Source organism: Heliangelus exortis, chromosome 2 (assembly GCF_036169615.1).
Source record: "Heliangelus exortis chromosome 2, bHelExo1.hap1, whole genome shotgun sequence".
Taxonomy (NCBI): domain Eukaryota; kingdom Metazoa; phylum Chordata; class Aves; order Apodiformes; family Trochilidae; genus Heliangelus; species Heliangelus exortis.
In genome coordinates, this window is record NC_092423.1 from 67,753,543 (window position 1) to 67,776,641 (window position 23,099).

The 23,099-nt window shown below is 41.6% G+C and overlaps 2 protein-coding genes across 3 annotated transcripts; one reads left to right on the top strand and one right to left on the bottom strand.

Annotated features, from left to right (window-relative positions):
* Positions 1-503: 503 nt before the first annotated feature.
* LOC139792756 (tubulin beta-1 chain-like) lies at positions 504-3,274 on the top strand. The gene is made up of 4 exons (XM_071736532.1): positions 504-662; positions 1,311-1,419; positions 1,690-1,800; positions 2,002-3,274. Exons 1-4 carry the CDS (start codon positions 606-608, stop codon positions 3,060-3,062), a joined length of 1,338 nt encoding a protein of 445 aa, XP_071592633.1. The 5' UTR covers positions 504-605; the 3' UTR covers positions 3,063-3,274.
* Positions 3,223-19,815, bottom strand: BPHL (biphenyl hydrolase like). 2 transcript variants are annotated; one of them, XM_071736534.1, is made up of 7 exons: positions 19,642-19,815; positions 16,852-16,955; positions 14,112-14,278; positions 10,121-10,274; positions 7,625-7,756; positions 5,531-5,654; positions 3,223-3,649 (listed from the first exon to the last, which is right to left on the bottom strand). In XM_071736534.1, exons 1-7 carry the CDS (start codon positions 19,740-19,742, stop codon positions 3,562-3,564), a joined length of 870 nt encoding a protein of 289 aa, XP_071592635.1. In that variant the 5' UTR covers positions 19,743-19,815; the 3' UTR covers positions 3,223-3,561. The 2 variants fall into 2 exon arrangements, 1 of the variants encoding a protein (XP_071592635.1); XR_011724389.1 differs by having other exon boundaries at positions 3,422-3,649; positions 5,531-5,650; positions 19,642-19,804.
* Positions 19,816-23,099: the final 3,284 nt, after the last annotated feature.

The following is a 23,099-nucleotide window of genomic DNA, read 5'->3' on the forward strand; positions in this document are numbered from 1 at the left end:
GTGTCCTTGGCTCTGCACACCAGTCTCTAGCAGTAACTATAAACATCAAGTGTTATCAGTCCTAGAAGCAGACACTGTCTGAGAAACTTGCTGTTAATTTCAGCAAGTGCAACTACTTACAAGAGACTTAGCTAAAAGCAAAAGTACAAGACAGAAAATCACCTTTATCCTGGCCCAAACCAGGACAGGGTGCTAATAAATCGGCGCAGTGCACGCTGTGCTGCTGTGGAACAGAACTCAGGGACCGAACTCCCACAGGTTGTGGCAGGAGGAGTGAGCCTAGGAGGTCTCATTATTGTATTTCCAGCCCGGGACGCGCCTCTACCGCCTCACCTTCCCGCCGGCTGCAGGTGGGTCCCTACATTGAACTCATTGAACCCGGACCGGGACCCGGACCCAGGTTCGGACAATGCCGCAGCCCCGCCCCCCCACCCCCATTGGCCCCGCGCCGTTCCCCCCATGACGTCAGCGGCGGGGAGGGGAGCGGCGCCCGATTTAAGGAGCGGAACCGGGGCGCGGCCCCTGCGGGCGGAGGAGAGGGTGGCGGTAACAGCACCGGCACCAGCGGAGACGTCGTCAGAGCGGCAGCCTCGGGCACCGGCACCATGCGTGAGATCGTGCACATCCAGGCTGGGCAGTGCGGCAACCAGATCGGCGCCAAGGTACGGGCCGGTGCGGGGAGGGGGGTGGGCGCTTCCCGGTGCCGGCCCCGGGGTCGCACGCAGCCCCATCCCGGTATGAGAAACGGCCCGTGGCATGCTAAGGTATCGCACCTCCGGCTCCCCTCTCCCTGTCTTCTGGCGCTGGCCGGTATGTGCCTGAGCTCCGGTCCGTCGCTGCCCCACCTTCCTTGCGGGCAGCCCCCGCAGTACCCACCTCGCTGCCTCGCCCCTCTGCAGCCACGGCGCCGGTTCCAGAGGGAGGGAACGAGCGATATTTCAGTGCTACGGAGAACGCACCCCAGGGTGCTGGAGGTGCTGCCATCTTCTTGTAGAGGATATAGGGTCGTAAACGCCAGCTAGACAATGGGAGACCACCAAATTGAGATACCTGGGGACCACTATCCTTTGGATACACGCTATAAAATAATTAATGTGAACTTCGGTTCTCCAGATGCCTGTCACCCCTCTGCTAATTCAGCTGCTGGGGCCAGGGAAGTCTCTCTGCCCTGCCTCACCTTCCTCCCAGGCAGCTGCTCTGCCATGCCTGGGAGTGGCCGGGGGCCCGGCATGCACAGACGGCGCTGGGGTGTGTGATTGGCACTGGCCAGCTGTGGTTAATGATTGCACTTTTCCAAAAACTTCCTCTAGTTCTGGGAGGTGATCAGCGATGAGCACGGCATCGACCCCACGGGCAGCTACCACGGGGACAGGGACCTGCACCTGGAGAGGATCAATGTGTACTACAATGAAGCTGCTGGTAAGTGTGCCTGTGTCCTCAGACGTCCTTAAATAAATAGGGCAGACTTACCACTTCATTGAGACTGGAAAAATCCCTCAGCAAGAGCTGTCATCTGCCAGTAATGCCTCTGAGAGAGCTTTGTTCTCAGAATGGCTCTGATAACACAGCAGTCTCGATCGAGACAGCACGTCTCTCCAGTGAAATGCAGGGAGGCGGATGGGAGCCGTGCTGTGCTCCTGTGGCACTGGCCCTGCAGGGCTGTAACTCTGGTGCTGGTTCCTCCTGCAGGTAACAAGTATGTCCCCCGGGCCATCCTGGTGGACCTGGAGCCTGGCACAATGGACTCTGTTCGCTCCGGCCCCTTTGGACAGATCTTCCGTCCTGACAACTTTGTCTTTGGTGAGTGAGTGAGGGGTGGCAAAGGTTGGTAAAGGAAAGGTTGGCAAGCAAGCGTGCCAGGGACCCGTGGGACCTGAATCCCAGCAGCTCAGTGGGGATGGAAGTGAGGGGTGAAGCCATGGGGCGGGAGGAGCGGGATCAGCTGTGTTCCTTCTTCCCCGTGGTGCTAACGTGGCCCCTCGCTTCTGGTCTGCCCTCTAGGTCAGAGCGGAGCTGGCAACAACTGGGCCAAGGGGCACTACACAGAAGGTGCCGAGCTGGTGGACTCTGTCCTGGATGTGGTGAGGAAGGAGTCTGAGAGCTGCGACTGCCTGCAGGGCTTCCAGCTGACCCACTCGTTGGGCGGCGGCACGGGCTCCGGGATGGGCACCCTCCTCATCAGCAAGATCCGCGAGGAGTACCCCGACCGCATCATGAACACCTTCAGCGTCATGCCCTCCCCCAAGGTGTCGGACACGGTGGTGGAGCCCTACAACGCCACCCTCTCTGTGCACCAGCTGGTGGAGAACACGGACGAGACCTACTGCATCGACAATGAGGCCCTGTACGACATTTGCTTCCGCACCCTGAAGCTGACCACTCCCACGTACGGAGACCTCAACCACCTGGTGTCGGCCACCATGAGCGGCGTCACCACCTGCCTTCGCTTCCCCGGCCAGCTGAACGCCGACCTGCGCAAGCTGGCGGTCAACATGGTGCCTTTCCCCCGGCTGCACTTCTTCATGCCGGGCTTCGCCCCCCTCACCAGCCGCGGCAGCCAGCAGTACCGAGCCCTGACCGTGCCCGAGCTGACGCAGCAGATGTTCGACTCCAAGAACATGATGGCCGCCTGCGACCCCCGCCACGGTCGCTACCTGACGGTGGCTGCTATCTTCCGGGGCCGCATGTCCATGAAGGAGGTGGACGAGCAGATGCTCAACGTGCAGAACAAGAACAGCAGCTACTTCGTGGAGTGGATCCCCAACAACGTGAAGACGGCCGTCTGCGACATCCCCCCGCGGGGCCTCAAGATGTCCGCCACGTTCATTGGCAACAGCACGGCCATCCAGGAGCTCTTCAAGAGGATCTCGGAGCAGTTCACGGCCATGTTCCGGCGCAAGGCTTTCTTGCACTGGTACACCGGCGAGGGCATGGATGAAATGGAGTTCACGGAGGCCGAGAGCAACATGAATGACCTGGTCTCTGAATACCAGCAGTACCAGGATGCCACTGCTGATGAGCAGGGGGAATTTGAAGAAGAAGGAGAGGAGGATGAGGCGTAAAGTCCCCTGGTACCAAAAGAACTTCTGTAAAGCAGGCATGTGTACTGGATGACTTATGATGTTGGTGGTGAAGCATGTTTTCTAGAAACTGTGTGCCCAGTTATCCTCTCAGCATTTATAACTTCGACGGATTTCTCAGTGTAATGGTTCTGAATCCCAATTATTCCAATGTTTTTGTTTATTGTTAAGAGCACATAAAGGCATGTATTCTAGATCATGTTTTCTGTCTTTCTTAACAGCTCTATTGGATATAGAACAGGTATTTGGTCCATGTGGCAAGATGTAAATTTAAAGACATATCTTGCAGCACAGGAGTGCACCCTGATGCACTGAGACTTACATATTCACAAAGTTCATGCTTCTCATGCAAGTATCTTTCATGGTTTTTTTCTTACACAGCTCAAACCTACCTATAACCTTAATGAAAATGTAAAGCCAACTAAAATTCCCAAACCAGACAAGGTCAAACCCCTCTAACTTTTTTTTTTTACAGTTTAAGTCAGCGTAGGAATTCTTCCACTTGTCTGTTGAAGTCTTCTGCAAAACGCAGGTGTAAGTTATGCTTTGCTTCTGGCATCAGAAGCAACCTGAAAAGAGGAAAAAAAAATCATCAGACACTGATTATACAATGTATTCTGTGAGTATAAGTAATTAAAATACTTTTTGCCTTTTTCTTGCTCTTGTTTACCCAAGTGCAGAACTGAAGTAACTTGTTTAAGTACTATCCCTATGTATGTAATTCTGAATATGAACCAGAGACACAGTTGAAGCAACAAGCATACTAAATGAACCACTTTGGGGAGGATAAACTAAGCTCAGAACAAACTTTCGGGTCTTTCTTCTTTTGGTGGTGACCAGTCTTGGGAAACCAGCTGTAGGGTGTGAGCATACCCAGTTCTGCTAGCACTTCTGTGAATTTTATTAAGTTTGCTTCTTCAAAGACCAAGCAGCACATAGGTGCAGAAACCTATAGAACTGTGAATGCTGTTAGCTAACTGCTGTTTAGCCAGTGTAATGCTAGCTAGCTCTACCCAGGCCATGCAAATACAGAATTTGCTCACTATGAGACAAAACAATGTATCTGCAGTAAAATCAGCAAAAGCTTTTTCTACTTTGCAACTAGATAAAAATCAAGGCCAGAAATAAGCATGTTACTGAAAATATGCTAAATTTAAGGGTTTCTTTCTGCTTCACAGTGGAACATGTCATCTCCAGTGCAACAAAGGAAGAAGGGAACCAGGTACCTAAGTATCAATTTCTGAGAACACTATTAGTCTGACTTCTTTTATGATAAACTGACATATGGGTGAGCGCTTTAGCATAAAGACATGGAACAAGCTTCTTCACATTTTATTGCATAGCAACCTCTAACATTGTTTTCTCCTTTGCTTGTTTTCCAAAGAGAAGCTAACAGATTCTGTGATGACTTGCCTAAGTCAGCATCAGGAGAATTTCAGAGCTCAGCAAAACCTAAAAGGATGACAGGTATTCTGAGCAGGGCATGTAACTAACTATCAGAAATGGAATAAAACATCTGCACATGATTGTCAGGAAGTTCTCTTGTTCTCACCTTTTCTGTGGCATAGTGCATTTCTAAGAAGAGCTGAAGCTGACTTTGAGGTAAATACATCACTCATTTTTTTCACAAAGATGACACCAATGGAACAGTTTCCCACACTCTGCATTCATAAAAATGGGTTTAGTTCTCTTTTTTTTTTTTAAGTGTTAATCAGCACAGTCTGTTATTAAGTAGTAGTAGAGCTCTAATTTGTGTTAATCTATGAAGAAAATTCAGGTGGTGAAATTCTAGCTTTTTATTGGAAGCATTTCTGGAGATACTAGTGGAAGCATATGGTGCCCCAAGATTTTTGTTGTTTATAAAGAAATTTCTCTGAGCGTAGTTGTGCATTTTTTCTCATTCTGCTTTTCTTAAAAACACTGAAAATTCACTCGACAGTTGGAAAAACAAAATCATTGATGTGATTGTTCACATCAGCAAGGTGAATCAAGCAAACATTGGTATATCTTGTGCTTTCTGAGAACTGAGAATCTCCATTCATAGCACACAAACTCCCTATTAAATGGGAGGTCTCTCATAAGATAGAAATGAGTTATGTAATGGCAATTAGAAAGAAGAAATTTGCTTGCTTCTGTAAATGTTAGGGAATGGTTCTGTCTGTGAATTAGAAAGTGGAAAAGGACCATGCTTGGTTTCTCTTGGAGAACTTTTAGGAAGGAGTTTATGAAAAAATTATACTTTTTATTTTGCAAGAAAGGCCCAGCTAAACTTTTTGCACTGTAACTTGCTAGAGACATTTAGAATAGCTCTGTCTGTGGCAGAGACAACTTATCCAAATATATATATACATATATATATATATATATATATATATTTTTTTTTTTTTTACAGTGTGGGTTTAAACCATTTCTTCAACAATGGTTTATAAATAGTCCATCACATAACTTACCGAGAGCCTTTGATGTGCTTGTGAATGTATTCTGCATGAGCTTGGGGAACCAAAGGGTCTTTCTCACCGTGAATTATAAATGTGGGACATCTAATATCTGGCAGTAACTCTTGGCAGATACTACCTAGGGAGAAAATTAATGAAGGTCACATTTCATTTTACGATAATATGAAAGACTGAAACTGCTTTTGTAAAGGTCTGTGAACTTCACGGGGTTCTAGCTATTGCCTCTCCTCGTGGATGTTACTTCACTGAAATTTGCTTTATTATTTAGCACAAATGAACAGAGCAAATGAAGTACTTCTGTCCCACATTTCCACTAGGCTTTTTTAGTTCAAAGCAAACACATCTCTTTCCTGGCTTTGATTCCGGCTTAGATGCTTGTGTCCTTCACATTTATGCTACATTTTGTTACAATGGTTACAAGGTCAGGTTGCAAGATTTGCTACTTCTAGCAACAAGTGTATTTAGGTTATATTCATGCCCTTCCAACTTTGCAACCCTTCGCTGCCTGCAACGAATAAGCACTTACTACAACTTACGCTAGACCTGTTTAGCTGTTATTCTCCCTGCCCGCTCACCTTATAAAAACTGAAGAATAATTTTATGCTCATCAGTTTTAATTTCAGTAGAAGTAATTTTAATGCTTTTTCTTAGAGAATATTCCCTCTCCCCCCCCTTCTTTTTTTCCTCATCCCTTAGTAAGCCAGTTTCCAAACTCTTTGCCCAACTTCCCATGTAAGAGATTCTGTGTGCAAACTATACACATATATGAGCTTTATGTTCCAGGTATGTTTGAGCATGTATCCTTACAGCTACCAGCAGCCATACAGCTAACACTCACACCTTAGTTCTAAAGCACCTTGTTTCACAGTTTTTCCAACTGTTTGGTTCTTTATACAGTCTTGGTTTGCTGTTCTGCCATTAAGAACATTCAAAACTTGCATTGTTTTTTCAGAAAAAATAACAAATTTAAGTTACTTAGCTACGGACATATTTGGCAGTCAAACTATTATTTCCTACTTTCCAGGTCTTAAAACTGTTTTGTACCATAACCACAAGATTATATTTACTCTAACAACACAGAACAGATAGAAGAATCTTTAAGGTTTCAGCATTCTGCAGCTTATTAATTTTCATTAAGTGTTGGCACCTTCTGAAAACACCGTTCTTCTAGGTTTTCACACTAAAAGCTGTCCCATTTAGGGCAAATAATCTTATTTCTCAAAAAAACTTGAGCTGTTTTTAACCAACAGATGTTTTGCTGCTGTGTCCTAACATATTTCATCTTCTGTCTTCTATTATGAGAGCTACAGGAAAATGTATGCAAGAGAATTGCAGACTCCTCATTTCATGCACTTTATGTTTATTTAGGACTTAATGTGTTTAGGTTAATTAAAAGCAATTTTCCTCTGAACTTAAACAGAACTTCAGGTTATTATTCAATGTATCCTTGGTGTCAGAAATCTTTGTAGTACAAATTAACCTTTGTAGGTTAATTGAAGTAATCCTCTGAGATAAACATTTAATAATTATTACATTGTCTAGTTAAATTATCATTGTTTGATTTTAAACACCCAGGCTGTGTCAATATTGTTTTTAAATGTGTTTTCTTACTTATGAGTTCCTAAAATCTGAACTTCCTTTTTTTAAAAAAAACACCCCATTATATGCTGCTAGTTTTGAAATAATGCTTCAGCTGCCATTTGCAGAAACTAGAATGAATGCATCTTACTTTGGGTATATCTTAAAAATGTCACCAAGAATGTAATCTTTTGACACTGAGATAAGAGGACAAAACTTGATCTGAATCCCTCCTTTTTATTAAGCACAAAAGGGATGATTTAATAATGCTTTGTGGTGGAACAAGAGGAGGAACTCATCAGCTAATGCTTCACATAAATGTGTTTTCCTCCTGTACATTGGTGGTTCTGTGAACCATCTGCAAAGTAATTGCTTTAATCATGAGTGAGTCAGACCCAGCTTTTAATGCCGTATGCAGAGTCCTTCCTTTACTGGCTGCTAGGAGTATTGTTTTCATCCCGAACTGTCTGCTACTATAATTGCTTCAGTTTAACATTGCAAAAGCCTTACCATCTGATTTTTCAGCAAAACGAGATATTCCATCTACCCAAGCCTCACAGGTTTTTGCAAAATACTTATGCCCATACATCTCTTCCAGTGGTTTCTTGACCTTTTCACTCCATTTTGAAACATCTCGGATGCCTGCATGAAATAACAATGAACTATGTTATGTCCTTTCCAGCAACAAGATAGAACCCTGTACTGTCAACACCTAATAGGAGTAAGTTTTCAAACCACACCACAGATAAGTATTTCAAACTTGAAACTGCACTGAATGGTTTTAAACAATTCCTAGCATGGAAAGGACATAAAAAAGGTAGTTTTATGTTCTCTGCTGGGGTCTTTCCAAGTTGCAGAAGACCATCATGTTATTAGGGTCACAAGGAACAACAGAAGAAAAATAATAATCCAAGGACACAGTTCTAAAAGTTTTGGTATTTCTTTCTGAAGGGCTTGCAGAAGAGGAGCTCAAGAAGGTACCTTGTGCATAAAAAGAGGACTGTTTTACAATAGTGTGCCAGAACTGGCAATTCTTTTTCAGATCCTTCAGCCTTTTGCTTTGGCTCATGGATGGAAGTTCTTCCATGGCTCCTACTGGTATTTTGAGGAAGGAAGCTCTTACTAAGGCATTCCAGCAGGCTGACATCATGGTACATTTGCCACAGTCTTACAGAAAAACAAACAACTCTATTTAGTAGAGCCAGGTGACTCGTGGCAGACAGGCTAAAGCTGTACAAATAATCTGACATTCTCTTTATTTACTTATAAAATGTACCTTTTTTTTTTCCCCTAAAATTTTCCGTACTGCTCACAAACCAGATACCCACAAGGTGACTTTGACTGAATTATATTTCAGCTGTACAGCTTTGTATTGACAGCCCAAAACAATGTTAGTGCAGCGGAAGAACCTGAGACATCATCAAACAGCAATATATACCACTAGAAAAGCTTTTAATTAGTTTGCAATGGGAATTAAGGGAAGAAAGGAATGAGATATTAATCAACAGACAGAACCTGCCCAACCAAATGAGCAAGGGTTCCTAAGCATGAAAGTGCTTCTTAACAAGACTGAAAATGAGTTTGCTCACCCCAGGTTAGTTGTCACTGAACAGATGTTTCCCTTATAGAATCTACTGCTTTATCTTTGGGGCTGGGTTTAAGTTAAGGAGAATAAAAGGAGAAAAGGCAATATTGAAAGGGGATAGATAACAAATAAAGACCTTTCTCTCCTACCAAACCCTTCATTGCAGCTGAGATCCATTGATGAGCTAATTGAAGAAGACTTGTGCTGCTACTCTCTGAGCTCTATCACCTAGACAGAGACACTGAAAGTCCCAGTCCATGAAGAGACCAAACACCAGCACTGCTGTGGGTGCTCTGTACAAAGTAAGACTTCTTTGTTTTAATTATTTTAATTTTTTTTTAGCATTTCAGACTTTCTGCTAATACTAATTTGCAATTCATAACTATATAATATATATAATATAATATACTATATAACTTTATAAATTTAAAAGTATGTAATCAAATAAAACAGCGCTTACAGGCCTAAAAAGCACTTTGCTTACTCAACTAAAAAATGCACTACTGCTACCACCAATGGAAGTGCTTTAGCATTGGTGAAGGTAACTACACACATGCAATATATACACATAATTTAGTTGAAGTCAGACAGTCAGATTTCAGAGCTGGTATAACTCAGACTCCAATCACTAAAACCAAACTATGCTAGTTTACCTTTGTTGAGACCCTGCATGATTAACTCTTTTAACTTCTAATTTCAAAAGAAAACATGGTCTCTTTCTGAGCTCATTAGCAGGTGTTGCTACTTTCTTTTAGACTGACAAATGATCAGATTCCATTTCATGTGAATGGAAAAGATAAGAAACCCCCTGTTTCTTTATTTTGCGAAGTTTTGTAGCCACAATAATCAGTGTTAAAGGAATGCAAATTAGTAAGGCATCCTGGAATGCTTACTTGAATGATTCATTTGCTTCCTGAAATCAAATGCAAGTTATTTGCTTGTCTTCTTACTCTATGCATTATATAGGAGGCAAAAACTGTTATGTGCTATCCCAGTGATTTTTCTTTTATTTAAAGATTGCGCAAGATGTGAGAGAGAAATTAAGGCTGGGGTCTATGGTATTATTTAGAAGTTATTTATATGAATTTTTTACACAAAACAAAATTTCTGAAAATTGCTGTTAAGCTATAGTACCTTATGGTTTTTAGCAGCATAAGTTTTTAAGGACTTGACAAAAATTCTATTGTATTAGCCCTACAGTAATTAGTAGCGAGCTTCTCACTATAACTTTAATCCATCTCTATACTTAGCATTTTGGTGATTTTTTTTTTTTTTTTTTGTCCTGCTCCTTTGGGTTTGTTGTGTCCTCAACTGTCTGCACTTAGCTACAACTTGGCTCTACTGAGTTACATGACTAGTTTCTTAGGTCAAGAACAAATGAAAGCAATTATTTTAGGTTATGATATTCAGTTTGTACATACCATTATAAATTTTCACATCCTCTTGAGTAACGCTGGCATTTGCTCCCCAGACAACCAGCTTGTGGATAAGAGTTGGATACTTTGCAGCTGCAATGAGTGCTGTGATTCCACCATCACTCCACCCCAACAAAGAGAACTTCTTAAATTTCAGTGCCTTGATTTGTACAAGAAAGTTATATGCAAATAATCCGATGGTTTAACAAAAATAATAAATATTTCCTGAAAATTAACCTTACATATTTAGATACAACACTACATTGTTTAACTAGAGTTGGCTTTCATAATTACAAAATATAATTTTCCTGCTATACATAAAAATACTTAGGAAAAGGTCAGATAGTTAGAAAACATTAAATTATACCTGCCCTGCCAATTACTGCAATTATTTAATGAAACCAGCAGTAGCCATGTTAGATTCTTGCTGCATTTAAAAAGCCCTCTTGAAATTAAGATGTGTTTATTTACAACAGAGAGTAAAAACCTTCTGAGAGCCTGATGGTGTTGAGATCTGTAGTTTCTCTTGGTGTAACGTTAGCTTATAGTCTGGGATGCTAGGTAATCCAAGGCCAAGATGAACTTCAGAAAAATAAAATTTTAAGATTTGAAAAATGGAATCCAGTGATCTCATTTACTGATGCTACAGGAATTTTTTAAAAAAATCTGCTCAGTAAAAGCCAAAAAATATTTAAGTATTTGCTATATGATTGTATCAAATCTTTGTGCTTATTTCACATTTTCTGAAGCTTTTAAGTGTACACTTTAAACATTACTTTGTGGTGAATTCTAAATCAAACATTAATAATGAAATTCCTCTTTCTTGAAAAGGAAGATTGAGGGCAAAAATTATGACAGCCAAGAACTTAGTGCAGTCTGACTGGTACAATACTTTCCACTAGAACTTGAAACTCTTATTTTCACATACACCACAATCTGTGGCACGGGGTACCAGCAGGGACAGGGCAGGACAGAGGTTTTAGTGTGTCTAATGTTCAGTGGGAAAAGGATGGGAAAGGTAAAAGCATTCAGGGACAAATATATCAGAAGATTGTAACAGGGGCCAAATTCAGTAGATAAGCAGTATTTGCAGTTTTGCAAACAGAAGTCTCAATTCCTGGACTTTCACAAACAAACATACAGGCTTCAAAGGGTTTTTTTGTTCTGTTTTCCCCCAGAAATTACTGCCTTTTATATGTGATTACGAAAGGTGTTTTACTTTTGGAGGAGAAACAGCAAGTTGTTTTGGTTCTTAGTGTTTTGTTGTTGGAAGACCAGGCCTCCTTTCTTTGGACAGAAGAATGCAAAAATACAGGCAATGAGTGAAACAACTGCAGAGAGAGAAAAATAATTTCTAGGCTACTCGTAAACTCCATGCTCAAATGTTGCATAATTTTATCAGTCAACTCAATACCTAGCAAACTTCTACTCCTATCAGGCCTTTCTGATTTTGGCTTCTTCTTTGGTATTAGGTTCATTGTAGTGTTGCTCATTATTAGATTCTACTCTGCTAAGCTATAATTACTAAACAGAAAAGAAACAGGGTAGGGGAAAGAAAAGGACACATAAAGGAAGAGCTGACAACAAGAAAAGAAAATACTGAATTTTAGCAGCTGATCATAAGTTGGCCTTGGATGAAAAAGTAGTTATCTGTGACCAATTTTTCAGTATCATGCTGCTGAAGGAACTGTCTTTGCAAGTTCCAGGAGCTGAGCAGTGCTTGTAAAGTATAAGTTTTTGCTGCTGCTGTTCCCCTATTACCAGAAGCAAAATATGGATCTCAAAGTTGGCTGATGGGTGGAATAGCTGATTAAAATTTTTGTACTTCATGCAATGTTATTTGCCAGTGCCTCATCTGATACCTATTTGGCCTCCAGTATTTCTCTTGTTTGCTAGCCATTATCCTGATGTATTCTTTGGGTTGTCTCAGGATGCCTTTCCAGCAAGAGGAATTTTATTTATCCTTTACAGCCTTCTAAAAAAAAAAAAAAAAAAACCACCAAAAAACCCCCAACCAACCAAAAACAAACACAAAAAAATGGTTGGATACGGCATGCATGTGTACTTGCCTCAGTCTTGAACGACTTAGAGTACAGGCCTCTACCTAACATGAGCAATAACCTGAGAGCTGGTTGCACAGCTTAATTCTGTGGGTGATTTTGTGCTGACTTCACCTTGAAAGTGAACAAAATCCCTTTGGAAATCACCTCCTCCACCCAGGCTTATGTTAAATGCAATGGTAAAGTAAGTGGTAAGAACCACTTAAATGTCAGCACTAATTATTTACATAATGATTGTTTTAATGCTATTGGCCCTTGCTGTTAGATATTGAGGTGGAATGCAACACAGTGGACTTACTTGCATTATAATTCTTTTCTTTCAAGAAAACTCTTTCACAGAACACATACAGAGCAGTGTCATCTGCATCAAGGTGCTAAATACTCTGCAGAATTTCAGCTTTTTTTATGCCAGAGAAACTTTGCAGTACTCACAGCTACAGAACAAGTACCAGAATCTGAATGCACCCTAGAATAAAGGTTCTGAAGGCTCATGTATACAGATAGGTTTTCTGGCCAGGGTAGGCCATATGATGTATGCAATCCATATATCGTAAAAAGCCCTCTGAGGGTGTTATTACTTATTCTGGAAATCCTAGTTGGAACGATTCCTTGAAATTTCTGCAATCCTTTATATGCCATGCTAAAATAAAAGGAAGTTACTCATGCTTGGAAAGCTTTTAGTAATTTGTCATTATATGCTTGTATCAATAAGCATCTTCAAAAAAAACCCAGGATGCTACAACTCATTTCTTTTGGCAGATTTAGAGATTGGTACACTGCTGTCTTGTTTGACTTGACCCTGGCTACATTCTGTCTGGGGACAGCTCTGATTTTTATTTTGCATTTATTAGTATTTGGACAGAGGCAGGAAAGGGGGCAACAACCATTTATACTGAAATTTTGTCACCTATACAGGGCAGCATCTTTATTTGCTTTGTTAGTGTAGCAGAAAAAAATGGTGATTTAGAGTACAAAGAGATTGGTTTTATGGTTAGAGGGCAAAACTGTCTTAATCCTGATTCTGCTGTCAGACTTCTTTGGTTTTGCTGCACAGAATGCTCCAAGAAGGCTGCATTTCCATTTTCAAATGGGTTTCTGCAAGGTTAATACTTATTACAGAAACACAGTTGGAGTGACTCTCTGAATCTTGTCTCATATTTTTGGAATTTTAATGCTTTGCCAACTTCCTTAACATGGCCAAAGACACTATATAGCTTAATGTAACAAAACCAAAATATTATATAAAACTAAGCCAGAAAATACTGTTAGCACTTAAAGGATGAAGTAAAAGAAGAACATATAAACACATTTTAAATAAACATTTCTGCAAGATGGAGAAGTAATAGCAGCTTTAGGTCACATTCTTTATAACCACAGCAGCTGTATTAGTTATTAAGATCTGATATGATCACAGGAATCCTTTGATTTCCCACACAAATTATTGAGTAATATGTTGTGAAACGAAAAGTATCATGTTAATTTTTAGAAATAAGTTTCTTGAAACGGGTTGCTCAAGGCAAAGTGCCAGGACTGTATTAGCTAGAAAATTTTCTAAGAACCTATCACTACTGTAATCTCCTCAGTTAAACCACTTAGCACAGACTTCAGCTTTTATATATACTTTAACTAAACTTACATGATTCTTGGCTGCAAACATCTTATGGCAGGGGTTTGGAATAAAAAACATACTGCTTTATAATTAATTCCCATTGCTGAAGCTTTATGTATATTGCAGAAGAAATGGAAGAATATATTTCCCAGAATAGTGTTCATCTGCCCAGTTTTAAACCTTTGTATGTTCTTTTGCTAACCTGATGTCTGCTGGAAACAACCTGCTTAACAGGTTAACTTTTTACTGCACAACATTTTAGGAAAACAGCTTTTGCATATATATAATATAACTATATTTAAAAATATATATCCCAGGATAAATTTACCTGCATAAGATCCACAGCATCTTTTGCATCTCTCTCAAAGAAATCTGGAGGAAAATCTCGAGGTGGAGGAATGGACTGCCCATATCCCCGAGGATCCCAAGCAACAATTGTGAAAAGTTGCTTATTCATGGACTTAAGCTGTGGTCCAAAATCAGTTTGACCACTCCCTGAAACATCACAATTTTTTAAGTAAAGTAACCACCATGTAAAACATACATAGTATACATCCACTAACTAGAAACTTGGAAAACTTGTGTCCTAATTCTGAAAAAGAGGTCATCAACTGAAGTACATTTTAGCTCTAATTGTAACTAAGCATTGCAACTCTCAGACAGGATGTACCGCAATAAGAATCTTCAGAACTGTCTCCAAAATACTCAGACCTATCATAACTGGTTTGCTCTGTAAGCTTAAAAAAAAACCTGCTTTATACAGATGCTTTAATACAGAATCTTAAACTTAGTTACCTAGGCAGGGATATATCTTTAAGAGATTTAAAGCACTGGCATGGTCATTTCTGTTTATCTGGACAGCCCAGATGAAACTGAAATTTGAGGAATATACTGACTCAAGCTACAAGTTTGTAGGTAAAATGTGCTGTGTGACACAGTTGATCTTATTGAATAAAACACTTATATGAGTGTTACCAATGGTGCTTAAAGCTGAGCTTTAAATACTTCATTGCCTGAGGAGACACTAGTGTCAAAAAAGCCCAAAACTAAAAAATTTGATTTTTCTAAGATGTGTATTACCAAAATAAGTCAAATGCAGCAATTTTCCTGATGTAGAAGAGTTTTTTGCTTGTTTTTTTTTTTTTTATTTTATTCATGGCTCAGAACTTCAAAGGATTAAGGAAATTACTGCACACTATTGCACTAAGCTATATGAACAGTAGCATGAAGCTAAGACTGTTTGTTATTTATTTTTATTTGCGTAATGGTCATGTAGTAACAGTATCACATGCTACTTGATTAAAACCAGTTCAGATTTAATGTGTTTTATTCAAATGATGGAAAACAAATAGCAATTTAGCTATCCATTGTTGTATTACAAAAAGGCTGTTTCAGAGTACTTAGGATTTTGGTTTGTGTACTTGGTGAAATAGGTCCTCAGATACCTCCTTCTATACCAGCAACTGGTTTAAATTATAAAAGGGCTCTATGTAGTATGCTATGATAATCTGACTACATCCTGACATGATCTATTGCAACACCAATTAGTAACTAGATTCAGAAGCAAAATATAATGTTGTTTGAAGAATAGCAATTCAATCTGATTGATATTTACCACATATTCTTACATAGGCTTTGTATGAAACTCTACACTATATGCACACACTTGTCATACTATAATTTTAAACAATACACAAGGCTGAGAGCAAATCTGAATGTGTTTTCCTGGTTTTCTTAGTATTTTTCTAGTTAGCAAGAGAAACAACACTTTTGTTTTAATGTAGTTTACAAATAGTCTAGAAACTAATTAATTCTACTGACCTAAAGGCACTGATCTTATTGCCACAGCATACGTATGTCTGCTAATACTGAATGCAGTATACAATAACACTGAAAACCTCATTATTGGTATAAATATTGGCAGAAGTATCTGACAGAATGTAAAATTCACTCTCACAAGTTTTCCCAAAATATTAAGCCATAAGCTTTAATAGTAACCCTATTACTATTTGTAAAAAACACTAGCTGCAATGTATACAATAGAAATGTATAATAATAATATCAAAACTGAAGAAATACATTATTTCTATTTAAAGAGCTGGCATTGGCGACAGGATTACTATTTTAAAAAGCTATTTAGAATGTGTAGGTTAAAGCATATGCCTACTAGAGCAAACTTTGCATTAATTTTCCATCTTCTTCTTGAGAATTCCTTGAAAGAAAGAGCCACTTCACAGAGACTAAAGAATGTTGCTGCCAAGAACAACAAATGTTTCCTGCTCTTCAGTTCTTGACATTCTATTATCTTGATCCAGCAACTCAGTTCAGCATACATTCAACACTGAGCACAGTAATGGTCCTACTGACAGACTGCCAAAACTACTAGTAAGTCTGATTGGTGCTTTAGAACTGCAAGAACCCAGGGAAGAAAGGTTGATTTCAAATTTGAAAGTTATTAATTTAAAAAAATATTATCAAAAGCAGTGATCTTGATGGACAGATACCACTTAGCAAGCAGAATCTGCTGTCCATGTCAAAAAAGCTATTGAGAATCTTAATGATGTTGCCCCAAATAACCAAAACATAGAAGTACATTTTAAAGCAAAACTCAAGACTCAACCATGTCTATTTTGCTATGACAATAAACTGCAAGTGCTGCATTATATCTATTAATTAAATTGGAATGCACTTGATACCTAAAAAGGGATGCAAAATTCAGGCTATATAATGAATATAGGTGACCTGATTTTTCACTCCGGTTGTTGTGTACCCTGTGCCACCTGTGCTGGACAACTTTGCACAGTTAAACTGAAAAGTGTGAGTGACAATTACACAAGTTCAGATATTGCATAGAAAGTGCCTGGTGAGATAAATGAAATCATTACAAAGAGTAAACTGGTTGCAATAACTCTGCCTTTCCTAATGTTTATATGTGTAGCAATTTTTCAAATGAAAGTGCTCCATAATCAGTTGTTGACCATATTTCAAAATAGTTTTTTGAACTCTAGCTTGAGACCAGATGGTGAAAGAGGTGGTTGCTCTACAAAGATAAGACAAAATCTCCAGACCTAGCATTCCGGGAAGCAGAAGAACTGCATGGCTTCCTTCTCCTGTTTGCTGATAATGCAGATGGACTCCATTCACTTGGATTTTAGCAGATTTTACTGAAGTACTAGGGATGGGGGAAGGGGGAAGGGCAGAGAAATAAGAAAACATTCAGACAGTTAATTCTTATTATTACATGATCATTCAAGGAATACAAAATAACCACTTTTTCTAGATGTTAATGATGCTTATTAGTGGGTCACTTGCCTTTCACATGTACAGAGAAAACTAAATAAGAAATTTGTCAGGAGCAGAGAAGTATTCAGTTGTGACCCCTGTGTAATATTTGTGATTTCACAAATGTATTTAAATTACTCTAAGCTAAAGGAGAGAAAAAAGCCCAAACAATTGTAGACTATAAAATAAGGGGAATATAAAAGCAGCTTTACACAGCTACAGAATTGTGTTGAGAGAAATATATTAGAGAGGAAAAACCTCATTCTATCAAAGCATAACTTTTGGAAAGGCTGCTATTCACCTTGTAATTACTAAATTGAGCTTCTCCATCTGGCAAAGAAACCACAATCTATTATTATGGTTCCTCATGAACCTCATAAGGAAAATGAAAATTAACAATAGCTTGTGAGCTCAGGTTCCCAGTACCTAAGTGGCAGCCAAAGAACAAAACCTGTTCAACACAAAGCCATTTGGATTTTATATAAAATATTGCTTGACATAGCACAGCTAGTCATACCACATGCCTAAATGTGACTTTGCATAATAGGATCAGATCTTCCTACCTGTGCTGATGCGATTTAAGAACTGGAGTACAAACACAGATTTGTGACAAGATACAGTTCAAAGAAACTCATTGTTATAACTTCAGTGAGTTTTCCTGAGTCGTGGCCATCTAGTACACGAAGGGGCCTACAGGAAATCTGGAGGACTTCTTACAAGGGCATGTAGTGACAGGACAGGGGGAATGGCATTAAACTGGAAGAGGGGAAATTTAAGTTAGATACAAGAAAAAAATTCTTCGTTTTGAGTCTGGTGAGCCACTGGCACAGGTTGCCCAGTGAAGCTGTGGCTGCCCCCTCCCTGAAGTGTTCAAGGCCAGGTTGGATGGGGCTTGGAGCAACCTGAGCAGGTGGGAGGTGTCCCTGCTCATGGCAGGGGGTTGGAACTAGGGGTTCTTTAAGGTTCCTTCCAACCCAAACCATTCTGTGAGGAAATGTGATTCAAGTGATTAGTTTGTTTGCTACTTAAAACTTAAGTCCATATATCACACCTGATGTGGCTCTATACTTCTCAACTTGAATACTGAATGTAGCATTCAGATGGTCTTCTACCCCCTTTCTTGAATATCTGACTTTTGCTTTTACTACTTACAAAATATTTTGGTTTGTTTGTTGTTTGGCATTCATTTCAATGGATTATTTTATCAGAGATTTCACTACAGCAAACAAGCAGTTGCATTTTCTAATTTTTATAGAAAAATATGTTGGGCTTTTTTTTACTTATGATTAGTTATTGTCAAAAACACTTCCAGTTCTGAACAAAACTGAAACAATCACAATCCTGAGGTTTTTGTTTGTTTTTTTAAAAAGGTTACCAATAGGTAGACAAAGGGTGTATATACTGCTTTCCTGATTCAGATGCTAGATTTTTTACACAGTTCTACATTTTTTTAGGATTAATGATTAACACTGGGGACTTGAGAACTTTGCCGAGTTTGTGATGCTTTTCTGTTCTTGGATTGTGCTTCAGTGTAAAGTCCAATAAAATCCAGGAGTTTCAAAAATATTTTTAATACTTTCTGGACTAAGGACAAATTAGTTGGTTTGTTGTTTTTTTTTTTTTTTTAAAGTACTGAGAAACTAGATATGCCTAAAACAGATTTGGTCTTCCCTACACCAAGGTTCTGAGAGTCTGAAATCACCTTAGTATGCTTTTCAGCATGATGATATCACATTTGTCAAGTTTCCATGAAGACTGCATTTTCCATGTGTTACCATATTCAGAAATTATGTTAAAACAAAACAACTCACTATTTTGTTACTGAATTAGTAGCGTTAAGGTTTATACATTTCTTTGAGAAGCACCGTAAACATACTGCCTAAGCTTACCAAGACAGTATAGATGCAGGGTAGGCATGTCTCGTACTTCACCTCACACTCTGTATGAGCCACTGAACCTGGGAACTACCTTTCTGTTCCAGCTGTGCTACAATACAACTTAATATCTGCGTGGGCTAAAAAAAAGAACGGTTTTACGTCTATTTTCCTTGATAGAATTTGCAGAATAAGCAGTATTATACATATTACGTATGCATAATGTATGTACATATATTCTGCTTGCAACCCTGGCGACCTCCGGTAAACGCCTTATCGGCAGGTGCACAGAAGCTGGGTGGTCAGCAACACCTCCTGCCTTGCAGGGGGAAAATGGACTCGCAGAGGGAAAGAATGGCGAACACTGACGACAAAAGGCTGCGGATCGTTGCTTGCACGGCTCCTGGCAGCACAGGGAAAGCGGCTTAGAATTAGAAAAGGGCTCTTCTCTCCAAGCGAGACGAACCTCCCCGCCTAACCACAGGCACAGGCACCTCAGGGTGCTACCAGCGTCCCCACCGTGTCACTCCTCCCTGCCACTCTTGCCCTGCCCGTCCTCCCGCACTCCCACCCTCCCCTAGTTCCCCCTACTTCCGTCCGGGAACACCCACCCCGGCCTGTCAAATGTCACCTTCCGCAAGCCCAAGGCGGAGGGGAGGGACAAGGGGAAGCGGGGAAAGGAAACGGCTGTGGTTTTTTTACCCGTAGGAGGCAGCCGGTCCCCGGGGCGTGAGAGGAGCGGCCCGGGCGAGCGTCTGCATCAGCAGCGCCCGGAGGGCCCGGCCAGTACTCCGCCAAGACATTTTGCACGCCGAGGCCACCCCAAAGGGGAAGGGAGGACACAGAAGGGGTGGAGAGAGAAGGGGTGGAGAGAGAAGGGGAGGCGGGGCGACCACCCAGCTTCCCCTGCTTAGAAGGGGGAGCTCACCGCCCCGCACTGCCAGCTCCCGCCAGTGCCTGCGGGCGCTGCAGTTGCCCCCTGAGGCGGTGACCTGGCACTGAGTGCAGCCAGCGGGGCACTGGGCGCTTTGATCACACAGGATCACAGAATCAGCCGGGTTGGAAAGGACCTCTGGGATCATTAAGTCCAACCCTTGATCCACTAGCGCCGTGGTTACCAGACCATGGCACCGAGTGCAACAATCAGTCTCTTCTTAAAAACCTCCAGGAATGGAATATCCACCACCTCTCTGTAAAGTCTTCCTAATATCCCACCTAAACCTCCCCTGGCAGAGCTTCAGACCGTGCCCTCTTGTCTTACTGATAGCAGTCACGCTCCGGGTGCTGGAAGCTGGTTCCCCTGCGAGGCAGCAGGGACCCTGGGGACCTCTGTGCTCAGCACACACACAGCCCCTGCCCTCCAAGCTCTGAGGTGAGATGGGGGGAGTACTGGATGGCCCCTCTGCTGCCTGTGCTCTGATTCCAGACAAAGGTGTCACTGAGAGCAGGGCGACTGCTGCTGAGGGGAGGGTTTGAAGCCCCGCTCACTAGTGGGGGTTAATGGTCACCTGCGCCGCAGTAGCAGCACGGTTGGCTGGTTGGTTTGTGTTTGATTGGTTGGTTGACTGGTTGGTGGTTGGTTGATTGGTTGGTTATTTGGTTGATTGGTTGGTTAGTTGGTGTTTGGTTGGTTGACTGATTCGTTGATTGGTTGGTTGTTTGGTGGTTGCTTGATTGGTTGGCGGTTGGTTGTTTGATTGGTTGTTTGGTGGTTGATTGGTTGTTTGGTGGTTGGTTGATTGGTTGGTTAGTTGGTGTTTGGTTGGTTGATTGATTCGTTGATTGGTTGGTTGTTCGGTGGTTGCTTGATTGGTTGGTGTTTGGTTGGTTGATTGGTTCGTTGATTGGTTGATTGGTTGGTGGTTGGTTGGTTTGTTGATTGGTTGGTGTTTGGCTGGTTGGTTGGTTGTTGGTTGATTGGTTGGCTGGTTGGTGTTTGGTTGGTTGATTAGGTTTGTTGGTGGTTGGTTTGTTTGTATTTGGTTGGTTGATTGGTTGGTTGGTTGATTGGTTGGTTGCCGCTGAGGGAGCTGTGAGGCAGTGTTGCCTGTGTCTCTTCTGGTGTCATTTTCCCCACAGGCAGTGTAATCCCTGAATTCACCTGTGACCCCCAGAAGGGAGAAAGCTCAGCCCCACTTGAGGGCTAGAGGTGGCAGCTCAGAGGCCTGACCTTTCCTTGCTGCCTCAGTGTTTAGGCCCTTCTGCAAGTGGTTAGCTGAAGTCTGGGAGATGGGGTGCACTGTGAGCACCTCTGTCCTCTGCTGAGGTGTCTGCAGGAATTGAAGATCTTTGCCCTGGGAAATCCAAGGGACCTGACTGTAAGCTGCACTTCCAGCTCTGCCTATTACTTGAGAAGCTCTATGGTCTGAGAGAAAACAGAAGATGTGGTGGTTCAGGTCTGTCTGGAGAAAAGCTCCCTGCACAGCTGGGACAGTGAAGACAGCTCTAGGGACTACAGCTCCCCTAAGGTGATGCCTTCAGCACGCTGGCTCCAGGCCCTTGGCAGGACTCATTAACTCTGCCCTATCAACATTAATCACAGTAAATGCTTATGGGCAAATCACACATCCCCTGGGCAAGGGCTTTAGCCTGGCAGGTGGCCACACTACTCGGGGACAGTGACCGCTGGAGTGGCCTGACTGCCTTTGCTCACTGCAGCACTTGGTTGTGCTTTCCTCTGGACCTCCTCACAGGCTGCTCGTAAAGCACCAGGGAGACTGAACACTTTCTCTTGTGTCTGCTTTCCAAGTGTGGAGAAAAATGACCAGGCTGAGCCACAGCTGGGGCATTGGTGGAGAAGAGTCTGAAAGGTAGTGAGGAAAACAGCAAAAAGCTGTAGATCTGCTACCAGGCTTCAAATAGACCCAGTAAACTAGATCTTGTGCCTTATATGTGGATGAGAAGGACATACTCCAGCGTAGCAAGTGCTCAGTGACTGCCTTGAGAGTGAATAGTTGTCAGTGTTCCCACTCCATTGCTGTTTTGTTTTGTTTTGTTTTGTTTTGTTTTGTTTTGTTTTGTTTTGTTTTGTTTGCATGGGAGAGGTGAATGGCAGTCATAGTAAGAACCAACACATAAAGAGATTAAGTCCATTGTGTGAGCATACTGATTTGGTTTATCCCCTGAGCAGATCAAACCACTTAAGATTAAGGTCTTTAGTATGGCTGATTAATAGCAATCCATTGTCAGGATAAGCTGCCTTCTCTCTTGCCCAGTGACATCTATGGTAGTTTCCTTGGCTCTTAGGCCACTTTTAGAGACTCTTCTTTGTGGTGAGTGTCACCATCTACATTTCTTTCTGGTGGAAAATGATTGGAGGTGACAGCTTACTATTCCATGTTTAAAGAAATAGAGGTAGCTTGGTTTTCTGTTACACAAACCTTTTTGTTTTTTGGTTTTAGTTTGTTTGTTGATTTGTGTGTGTGTGTGTGTGTGTGGTGGTTGGTTTTTTAATTCTGCAATTACCATGAGCTTTTATTTAATGTTTCACTCTGGGCTTCAGAGAGAAAGGCATCAAAGTTTTTATATCCAAATTCACTCCTGTTAAAATGCCAGTCAGTCTGATCTTCCTATCTATTCCTCTGTCTATTAGACCTGAAGGAGATGTAACAACCCAGGACATGTGCAGAAGAACTGAGAAGGTAGAAATGGCTCACACAATGTAGGGGCAGCAAAGATGTGATTATAAGGCAAAACCAGAAGCCTTTACCAGATGATAGGACAGGGAGATTAGGGAGGTGAATGAACCACTTAAGAAAGGGTATAGTTCCAGATGGGTTAACTCCACTGCCAGTGTAACAAAAGATTGGTGGTCCCTTTGGAGAAAAGGCAGCCTCAGTTGAAGGTTTGTACCTCACTCCAGGCCTTCAATCACAGCTCTGCAGCATACAAGCCCTGTGTAAAGGGATGTTCTACCAAGTGCCTGGATCATGCGACCACTCTAATAGGCAATATCCTGCCTTCTTTGGCCTGTGGAAAGAAAATTTTCATGGGTGTTGGGGCAGAAATAGCCCCAACCTTATTTTTCCCGTGTGTGGGGAAAATGATGGGTGCTATGATGAGTGATAAGAGAGAGCTGCTTTTGGGGAGAGAGTTGCTGTCTGGGCCCACAGGGAAATGGCCACAGATGCAGCTGTGGAAGCAGAACCCTACCAAGGCTG

Coding starts and splice junctions, on each gene's coding strand:
- LOC139792756 (XM_071736532.1), top strand. CDS start 606: ATGCGTGAGATCGTGCACATCCAGGCTGGGCAGTGCGGCAACCAGATC. Junction 663..1,310: donor GCAACCAGATCGGCGCCAAG/GTACGGGCCGGT, acceptor AACTTCCTCTAG/TTCTGGGAGGTGATCAGCGA. Junction 1,801..2,001: donor TCCTGACAACTTTGTCTTTG/GTGAGTGAGTGA, acceptor TCTGCCCTCTAG/GTCAGAGCGGAGCTGGCAAC.
- BPHL (XM_071736534.1), bottom strand. CDS start 19,742: ATGTCTTGGCGGAGTACTGGCCGGGCCCTCCGGGCGCTGCTGATGCAG. Junction 16,956..19,641: donor GGACCGGCTGCCTCCTACGG/GTAAAAAAACCA, acceptor CCCCATCCCTAG/TACTTCAGTAAAATCTGCTA. Junction 7,757..10,120: donor GGATGTGAAAATTTATAATG/GTATGTACAAAC, acceptor TATTTCATGCAG/GCATCCGAGATGTTTCAAAA.